General features: G+C 39.6%; 1 protein-coding gene and 1 pseudogene across 1 annotated transcript in view; one reads left to right on the forward strand and one right to left on the reverse strand.

Moving 5' to 3' along the window:
- Nucleotides 1-5,061, reverse strand: part of METAP1 (methionyl aminopeptidase 1) — a 53,180-nt gene extending 48,119 nt beyond the window's left edge. Inside the window, exon 1 of the mRNA XM_016133591.2 lies at nucleotides 4,884-5,061. Coding sequence (XP_015989077.1) covers nucleotides 4,884-4,997 — 114 coding nt within the window. The 5' untranslated portion in view covers nucleotides 4,998-5,061. The remainder of the gene's footprint in view (nucleotides 1-4,883) is intronic.
- Nucleotides 2,201-2,321, forward strand: LOC118608737 (annotated as a pseudogene).
- Nucleotides 5,062-10,374: the final 5,313 nt, after the last annotated feature.

A 10,374-nucleotide genomic window follows, 5' to 3' on the forward strand; every position in this document is an offset into this window, starting at 1 on the left:
ACAAACTTCCAACAGCTCTTAGAACCCTAAAAAAAGTAATTCAGAGTTAAAGATTTGCTCAACTTTGGATCACCTGCCAACCAAATGAAGCTTGCTTTTTACAAGGCCTAGTGGAATATAAGTAAAATTCATTCCAAAACCTCAATAATAAGTATTTATAATATAAGCAGGTCAGTAAAAGGAGATCTCCACTGACCACCAGAAGGTCCTCAAACCAACAAAAACCCACTGACTACAATGTGAGAATTGCTGGCAGCTTGGGATGGTTCAATCCTGTGTTCATGTACCAGTCCTACCATTATTCTATGCTCCTGAGAAAATCAAAATGATTTAAAATGTACAGGAACATTTACTGAAGAGTAATTAAATAGCGGCTAAACATTGGAAATAAACTAAATTCAACTACAGGTGAGTAAAGGACAGTATATCTATAACACAACATACAATTCAGCCATTACAAAAGATACTGTAAATGTAGCTATGACAGACATTCCCAATATATTAGTTAAAGCAAAAGAGTGGTCAATTTCCCTAGGATTCTATTATGGTAACATTTTTGTGAAAATATATGCAGTTATATGCATATTAATGTACATAAAATGTTTGTAAAAATGCACATCAAAAATGTCATAGAAATTATCACTAACTTTTCACCTGTATTTCCTAATTTTTCTACAGTAAATATATTAGTTGTTTTTGTTTAAAAATCACAACCTTTCTATGCCTTCGTTCTACCTTTCATTTATAAGATGATGACAGCTGTACCCAATCATTGAACTTACAGCAATATCTAGGTGTGATGAGTAATGTGAGGAATTTAAAGAAAATCCCTATAAATAAAAAAAGTATAATATAGTAATATTTGATGAAGATGAGTTCTAGAAACATGCTTCAATGTCTAGAACTCTACTACTAAAGGAGAGAGAGTTTCAGAGGACAGAGTTGCATTTCAAAGATGCTACATGTTGTTAGGGCAATCCTTCCTGCAAGATGCCCAGCCACTCACTTTCTTCAAGGACACCCAGTTAATCACCTTGCCTTGCCACTGCTTCTTTATAAGAAACGATTGCAAGAATTTGTTCAAAACACTGATAAACATCACTTTTAAACACTTTAAACCTTCCTTATAATTGACTGCAACAGTTTTAGGCAGGAGGCTATATGCAAAGTAAAACCGCTTACTGAACACTGTGCTAGGCACTTTGCATGCTCTCTTATTCACTGCCCCCAAAACTCCATAAAGAGGATGTACCATTAGCCCTCTCTCACAAAATTAGATGACTTACCCAAGGACATGGTAACAAAGGTTTAAACCCAGGTCAGACTACAAACTCAGTATCCTTCCGCTTACACTATACTACCTTTTAAATTCTTATGCATTACATTGGTTGCAAACCACTCAGGTCCTTTTCAGCTGATCCTTTAAGGGCAAGATAGCATCTGCCCTGGGCTATTAAACTGAAGGCCTGAATGCTCTTTGCTTTCTTTTTCAAGCTTATCCATCTCTATTTCATTTAATGAACTAAGTGTCTACTGTGTGCAGGGCACTTAGAGAAACACAAAAATGAGTAAAGCACAGCATCCACTCTCAAAAAAAAAAAAAAGTATTACAAACTCCTAGGAACTAGGAGAAAACTACTAAATTATTTTTAAAATTAGTGAACTACTATTAAATAAGAATGAACACTTCTACAGAGAAATACCATCAAACATCAGGAACTCCTAAAAAGCTGAATTTTCAAGTAAAATGGGTTTTACTCACTTAAAGAAACAAAACTTTTCTTAGAATAAAGCATTTAGATAAAAATATTTCTACCTTCTTAAGCATAAAATACAGATGTATGATAAAAACAGCTAACGGTGATTAAGTTTGCTAATGTGCTGTTTTACACATACTAAATATTTAGTCTTCACTAAAACCCTGAGGTAAGTACTATTAATAGCCCCATTTTAAAAGGATGTAACAGAAAACAGGTTATTTACCCATTGCATAGCTAGTAAATGATGGAGTTGTGATTCAAATGAGGCAGTTAACCTCTCTATTCTGCATTTTGATACATTTATTCATTGATTCAAACATTTGACCAACTACTGCATAAAGAGCATTGCGTTGAAAAATGAGGATAGAGCAGTGAACAAGACAACTTATTCATAAAGCTCACCTAAATCAGAGACTGAAAAACAGATAAATAAGAAAACAGTCTACAGCCATGCCACCCTGACCATGTCCAATCTCACTGATCTCGGAAGCTAAGCAGGGTCAGGCCTGGTTAGTACTTAAATGGGAGACCACCTAGGAGGAATACCAGGTGCTGTAGGCACTAAAAAAAAAGTAAAAAAATGATAATTAGATTATATAAAATACTACAGAGGCAATAAACAAGGTGGTGTGACAGAGTAACAAGCTGGCCAGACAGCCACTCTAGGGACCAAAGGAGCAAGGAATAAAGAAAGACCACCAATTTTAGTGGAGATCAAAGTGGCAAGGAGAAGCCCTACTTTCATCACAGTTGTGGAAAATGGCTTATGAAAAGTTAGTGATTTGATCAAATTCTCAAATTGGGACTGAAAGAATAGCTATGATTTCAGAAGACAGGTGACATTTTGGATGAAGGAAAGACAGCCTCTGATTAGAGCAAGAGAAAATCAGCTGGACTCCACAGAGGTTCCCTGATGGGGCTAGAATCCCGTAAGCAATGGTAACTCTATTTTATGGGTGGAGGGTAAGCATAATCAAACTGTGCAATGCTAGGGGAAAATAACTTCTGTTCATAAGGTTTTATTTGGATAGTTTTTTTGTGGGTGTTTGTTTGCACAATGGGGAAACTACAGTAGGAAGATGAATTAAGACACCACAACAACTGACTTGGTAAGAAATGTTCAAAACTGACCATGGGAGATTGTTATAGGAATGAAGAGAGATAGCTGTGAAAGCAACTTGGGATATGTTTGACTTACAGGTATAGCAATGGTACCAGAAATATACCTGTAGAATCCAACATGAATATAAAATAACTCCAATTATTTTAAAATAAACAAACTGTTTAGGTTTTCAAAAATGTGTTGAATTTTTCCACAAATCGCAATGAGCCAATGTTCTTTCTACTGAATACCTTGCTTAACAGAATATCATCTATGCTTGAGAATATGGTTTCATAGTATCTTTTTAAAATCTCAACAGATAAGTGTCTGTACATATGAATTCATTCAGCATTACAAAATGCCACCTAATCCTAAATGCGAAGTAAACATTATTCTACTCAGATGTTACACAATTTCCAAAAGGAAACTACTGTGTTTTTTTAAGTCCAGGTCCCACATAGGCCTCAACAAACTAGAATCTGAAAATTATTTTAAAGAAACAAAAGGACTCATACCAGGTTTAGTATGTGGAGTAGTCCCACTGCTATTTTTAGAATGAGCAACATACCTCCATGCGCAACTTTTTCCAACTGATACTAACAAGGTCAAGGATCAAATCCTAACTAAAAACAAGACCTATACAACATAGCTAAGATCTCTTACAATGGCATATCTACAAGTGTGACTTGAGGATTTTGTTTATTCTGCATACAGCTTTATATTCATATATCTTGTATTTTAAGTATATTATTTGTATTTGTTGTTTCATGTTTTCATTCTTTTCATTTACTATTTTCACATATGGCAGTGTTCACATCATACTGGCGGCCTTAAAAAAATGCCTTACGTTTTACCAGCATTTCACATTCATTGAATAACTTGGACCTCAAAACAACCTTGTGAAATATATAAGTAAAAGAATCATTTCTCCTCCGTAGAGTGGTGGAAGAAGAGTTCATAAAGGTTAGGTAACGTGACTAAATCAAGATCGCACAGTAATTAGGGAGGACTGAACCCTGACCAGGCCTTCAGACTCTGTTCATGCTCTTCTCCCCGCAGGTAACTACCAATACTTGAATATTCATGTGCTTCTCTTCAACAAACCTGGACTGTAAGAGCCATATCACTGCCACCCAGCCAAAATTCTGAGTATCGAAATGTAGCCAGAACACTAGTACTTTTCAGTAAACATAAGCATGAGCACACGTTTCAGTCAGGACCCCATTTAATGCTGGGTGTGCTCCACTGCACAAAACTTATTAAAATACACTACAGCCTTAACCCTTAATGGAACTGAATTTTCCACTCAGGGAAATTCAGTAAATGCAAAATGCGACTCGTGCCGTTAACTCACGGTTTTCCAAATTAAAAATTTTGGATGCCAAAGGAAAAGAATTCCACAGACCCCTCTCCGTCCTCATCCCCAAAGTTGCTTAAGTGTCAAAGAGAGGTAGTAAAACACAAGGACAGAGGTGGAGCTAGAACCTACATTCTTCCCTTCTTCTACTCCCACCATCCCCAGGCAACCCACTCCTCAAAGCCCAGCGGGTCTCTTCCGACCCCCCAATCCCTTCCGGACCAGAGTGACTACGGGCCCTGGAGGCCCGCCCCCCGCGATCCGACACCAGAGCCCTGCCGGAAGCTGCGGCAGCTGTGACTCTCTCGGCTGGGGCGGCCCCTGTCCCAGGTAGCCCGCACACCTGGCAGCCTCTGCCCCGGCAGAATATGCGCCGCGGGAACTGGTCCCTCCACGCGGCTCCCCAGGGCAGCGGGACGACCCCGGGCAACTCCGCTTCCGCTCCCAGCCCACATGGCTTCAACCGAGCGCGGCCCGGGTCGCGAAGGGCCCAGGACCGCGGGCGGCGGGAGGGGTGCCGGCGCCGGGGGCGGGGGCGGGGGGGGGGAGGAAGCGCAGTCTGCGCCGATGGGAAGAGGAGGAGTGCGTCCCGACCGGCCGCGAGGGCTGGCGCGGAGGGAAGCGGAGGGAGTCCGCCGCCGCCGCCGCCGCCGCCGGCGTCTACCTGAGAGCAGAAGTACGAGCCCTGGATGCCCAGTTTGATGCAGGTGGGACACTGGAGCTTGGCCTCGCTGCTGCAGCCGTCCGTCTCGCATACCCGTGTCTCCACGGCCGCCATGCTGCCAGGCTGCTGGAGGAGCGCTTGAGCGAGGAAGAGGAGGAGGGAGGGAAGCCGAGGGAGGCCGAGCCGGGGAGGGGAGGAAGGCCGAGCCGGGGGAGGAGCTCGGCCCGGCGGGGCTGGGCGCGGAAGGAAGAGGCTCGCGGGACCGGCCCTGACCACGCTGCGCGCCCCGCCCCCGCCCCGCGCGCGCAGCTGGCGCCCCGCCCCCCGCCCAAAGCCCCCGCCTCCGGGACGAGCGCGCACGTGGGGGCCGCGAGGTAACGCTGCGGAGACCACCTGCTCGGCGACCACCCCCGCGGAGTTCCCCCGGGGAGTGCGACCTCCTGGGGCTGGGCGGAGAAGGCCAGGTGAGGCCGGCCAGGAGAGGCCCACATGCCTCGCGCCCTCTGTTCCTAAAGAGAGATACCCAGTGGTCCCTTACAGACTGAATCCCAGTGCCCTGTATGTCCCCCACGTTCGCAGGCTATTGGAAAGGGCGCTCCACTCCTCTGTGTTAGTCCACCTGGCAGCTCCTTGGAAAATGAAAGTAATTCCCTTTTTTAAGTTCTATTGCTTACTGTGTACTCTGAGGCCTAAGGATCACCGCTCATTCACAAAAAAAAAAGAGAGCCTGAGAGTTGCCTATGAGGAGGTGGGCTGATATTTGCATGAGCCCTCCTCCGTGGCGCTGGATATTTTTTCACACCACCCCCCTCCATTCGCAATCTACAGAGCTGGTAATAGTAACACAACAGTTACTAGATATTCAGTACAAACTTTAATTATATTTTACACATATAATATTGTTTGTATTATAACTGTTTAAGAGGTAAATAGGGGAGATTTGTGTTAAACATGAAATGTCAAAGTTTAAATGAGCATTAGATGTCATCTGATGCAAACCTGTTGCCTAAATCTCTTCACCTACATCCCAGATCTGCCATTTTCTGACTTATCCTTGAATACCTCCTGTCACTAGGAAATAGAGAGGAACTAATATTTATTGATCAACGACAAAGTAGTGAAAACTTTGTATTATCTTATCCATTATTAAATTCCATATTTAATAGATGAGAAAAGCTCATATGACTTGTTTTAAATAGCTTTGCATTGTAAGCAATACAAATAATGTAACAAAATCAATAAACTTTAAAATATGATATACACAAAAAGACATCAACCACTAAATATAAGTATATATTATACATGTGTATATATGTTTCTATAAAATATTTTTTAAAGAAAACAGGACCATACCATGCAGAGTATTTAGTTAACTGCTTTCTTCAATTATTGTATGGATAATTTACCGAACCAAACTCACTAATAGACATTTAAGTTATTTTTAATTGTTATACATTATAAACAAGACTTCAGCGAATATACTCTTTTAGCTAGAATTTTCCATACATCCTTATTGTGATATAGTCTTCAAAATAGAACTGCTGCATCAAAAGGTTGTTGCTGTTTATTGTTTTTTATACAGTTTGTCAAAATTTTCTTCAGAAAGTATATACAAATTTACTGGTCAAATTGTACTAGAGATCTTATTTCCTGAGACCTTACTAGTGCTGGGTACTATTTTTAATTCATGTCTTTTTGTTCAATAGAAGCGATGTCCTTTTTTATTAAATTATAGTAAGACTGAACATTTTTCTCTGATTGTTAACATTTGTATTTCTTCTTTTACATTTGCTTTCATTTTTGCAGAAAAAAATACTAAAAAAAAAAAGTTCAAGACACAAATTTGCCTCAATACAATTAACTAAGCACGTTTCATTTGTCTTTGTTACCTTCAGTCCTTGTCCACCAGAATGTTCAATGTTAACGTTCTTGCCACTGATCAAATTTTTATCCTACATATTCACATAACATGGATTACTCTTAGATTTATAAAAAAAAAAAAATACAGTAAATTCTATTCCTTTTCTATATGATAGCTCTTTACGTATTTGAGACGAACTATCATATCTTATGGTTTATCAGTTTTTCCAACATTCTCTTGTATTAGGTAGCACATTTAGATGACTTGCAATCTTTGTCCATCCACTCTGAAGGAATTTCACTTTGTTGACCCTTGATGGATTGTGTTCAGGACTGAGCTAATAAATGGAGGAACAAGAATTCCTGAAAGTTCTAGTCCAGAAGACTCTAAGAGTTCTTCCTGGGACCAGGGAGACTGAAGACTCTCCTGCCCCTGCTGGCTATCTCCTCTGGGGGCTGCTGCCTCCTTGCATCTTTAAGAAAGCAGTACTGGGGACACAGATGTTGCATTACAATAAGCAGACCTCAGTTGAAACCTCTCTTTTCAGCCCCACTCCCTTATGTTTCCATGGGCAAATTGTTAAACCTTATTAGCTGTATCTGAAAAATACTGGTTAGAGTGCCTGCCTCATAGGGTTTTGTTATAATTAAGTTGGATAGAATTCGTGAAGTGCTTAAAAGCCCAATAAGTGATGCTGTCATTATTAGCCTTGCCATCAGCATCTCCTTCCTTGGTCCTCTTTACTCCCGTAAGACAAGCTATTGAGTGAGATAAACTTCCCAAGACCACTTTTCTGGCTGTTAAGATAATCACCTAGATCTTTTGTTTAAGCATAAAAACATGACAGAACATAAGATTTTTTTTACAAAATTATGTCATAGTCCCTCTTTAATTCTTCTTTCTGAGATCTTAACTCAAAGTCCCTATTGGACATTTGGTTACTATTTTCATTCCTGTGAGCAAAGTTCAGCTAACACACTTCCAGGAGGAAGAATGGACTACACAGCATCTCAGATAAGAATTTGGCATTTTTGAAGAGTCCTTTGGCACTGAAGGCACTTGATTCCCTGGACATCTGCACAGGAAAAAGCACTTTTGGGATAGGATGTAAGCATATACCCAAAAGCTACTTATCCAACTAGCTATTATACTCCCAGTGTCCAAAGACAGTTCAAATTCAACATGACCAAAAAGAAACAATTATCTTCTATTTACCCACTTTTGCCACCTCATTTAAATCTGCTTTTTCTCCAGAATTCTCTATTTTTCTTAGTGACACCCTCTGTCTACTCTTATCTCCCAAGTTAAAAATTAGGCCCCTTCTACACACAATGCAATGTATACATGCCTTACAGCTAAATTATACACCCGAAACTTACTGGATTTCATTAGCTAATGTAACCATAATAAAAAACAAACAAACAAACAAATAAATAAATAATAAATGTAAGGAGGTGTTCTGAAAAACATGGGATTTTACATTATGATGTAGTAAAAGGAAATTCGCATCTAATAAAAATTAGGCTCCTTCATCTTCTAAATATTTTTTATGTGTTCTCTATTTTCTAATAGCTGCAGCTTTAGTTTAGGACATTTTAAGCTTTTGGTTGGACTATTACAGCAGCCTCTTAACTGCTTCTAATCCATTGAATCTACCCTGATATCAAGCTGATTTTCTAAGAGACAAATCTGATCATGCCTTTCCCCTTCTTAAAATCCTTCATTAATGTGGAGCCTGCAGAGCTAGAGCCAGGGTCAAAGAGGTGGATAGAACCCACAGAGTTGGGGCTAAGTAAACAGAGGTAAGTTACTAGTCAAGGTTAAGGGAATCTATGAAACCACCAAGGCCAAAGCTAAGGAAACAGTCAAAGGGATCGGGAGCTTGGTACATAAAGGGGAAACGAGTAAATAAGCAACTGCATGAAGGATAATGAGAGCCAAGTTTTTCTTTATCTGAGAAGATAGTTACAAACATGGAAAGGATGCAGGCTGGAATGAAGTGTGTTGTTATGTTAGATTTAGAAATACTGATGTCAACTCAAGGTTTTGATAGCTAAGGAGATGAGTAGTATAGATGAGTGTGTGTGCATGCATGTTTAAAGCTCTGACCCCTAAAAGGGCCTAATGGCAATGAGCACACCTAATTTCCAGATCTTTGTTTCTAAATACAATTCTTCACTAAAAAGAATCAGGGCTCCTTAGGGAATTGGAGAATTGGCTCGTTCCAGGGCCAGAGCAAGGAAAGTACAAGATAAGTCTAGATAATCTCATTGTACCAGAACATAAAGTAGAGGTCAAAAATGATGGAGACTATGAAAAGGATACAGTAGCCAATTTGAAGGGGCTCCCACTGTCCAAACAGGAGACAATTTGAGCATTAGAATAAATAATTATAGTATCAAATTATAGCCCATGAGAAAAATATAATAATTTAGGAACCCATACTGATAAAAATATATAAATAAACCAATGAGAAACAAAAATAAGCTCTTTACAATAGGATGTCAACTAATGAATCTGGAAGGAATGATAGGGTTAGAAAATCACCATTTGACAACAGTTATTGTAATAATTTATTCAGGCTAGACTCATCAATGGATATTAAAACGATTGGGTGAAAGTTTAAGAAACAGAATATTTGTGTAGTCTCAGTGTAACTACTTATAAAATATCATTTAAAATGGAGAAATAGTAACATCATGGTGGAGAAACCTTGCAAACACTCTCTTAACTGTGTTATCAAAGTTAAAATCACCAGTAATGGGACAAATCAACCTTGCGCACCATCTAATATGAAACACTGGGAACACAGTATATTTTTTGTGGTGTTCCTGCCAAAAATGCATAACTGATTCTAATCATGAGGAAGCATCTGACAAACCCAAACTGAAGATAGTCCACAGTATTATTGCCCTGTACTCTTCAAAATTCCAGTGTCCCAGAAGACGGAAAGATTTGAGGAGCAGTCCCGGATCAAGAGATATGACAACTGAACTCTTGACCCTGGGGTGGATTTTGCCCCGAAAAAAAAAGTATTTTTGCTCTAAATGAAATTAGGTTGTATTGTACCCTTATGAATTCTCTGATTTTGACAGTTATGCTATAATTATATTGTTGGTTACATTGTCGTATTGTTATACAGAGAGAAAAAATGAATGACAAGGTAAATGTAGTAGAACGTTAGCAATTGGGGAACTTGGGTACACCAGAGTTCTTTTTACAATTCTTCTAACATTTCTGTAAGTTAGAATTTTTTTTTTTTTAAAGAAGAACCTTATAAAAATCTTTTCTTGATGCTCATCACCAGCAGGATCAAGTCCAAACTAGGCTTTTTATCCCTGTACCACTTGCTTAACTTGTTAGCCTCATCTCTCACTATTCATGTCTTGGCCTTGACCCTCCAGAAATAGTAAACTAACTGCTCACAGTTCCCTGAACACGCAATACTATTTCATTCTTGCATGTTCTCATACATGCTGTTCCCTCTGCCTGGGCTGCCTATCTCTGTTTGATCCCGGTGAAATTACTATTTCTTCAAAATCTAGCTCAGGCATCACTTCACCCATTAAATTTGTGCAGACCTCCTCAGCTATAATTAACATGTGCCTCCTCTGTGCTACCTCTAAACCA

Source organism: Rousettus aegyptiacus, unplaced genomic scaffold, assembly GCF_014176215.1.
Source record: "Rousettus aegyptiacus isolate mRouAeg1 unplaced genomic scaffold, mRouAeg1.p scaffold_m13_p_10, whole genome shotgun sequence".
NCBI lineage: Eukaryota > Metazoa > Chordata > Mammalia > Chiroptera > Pteropodidae > Rousettus > Rousettus aegyptiacus.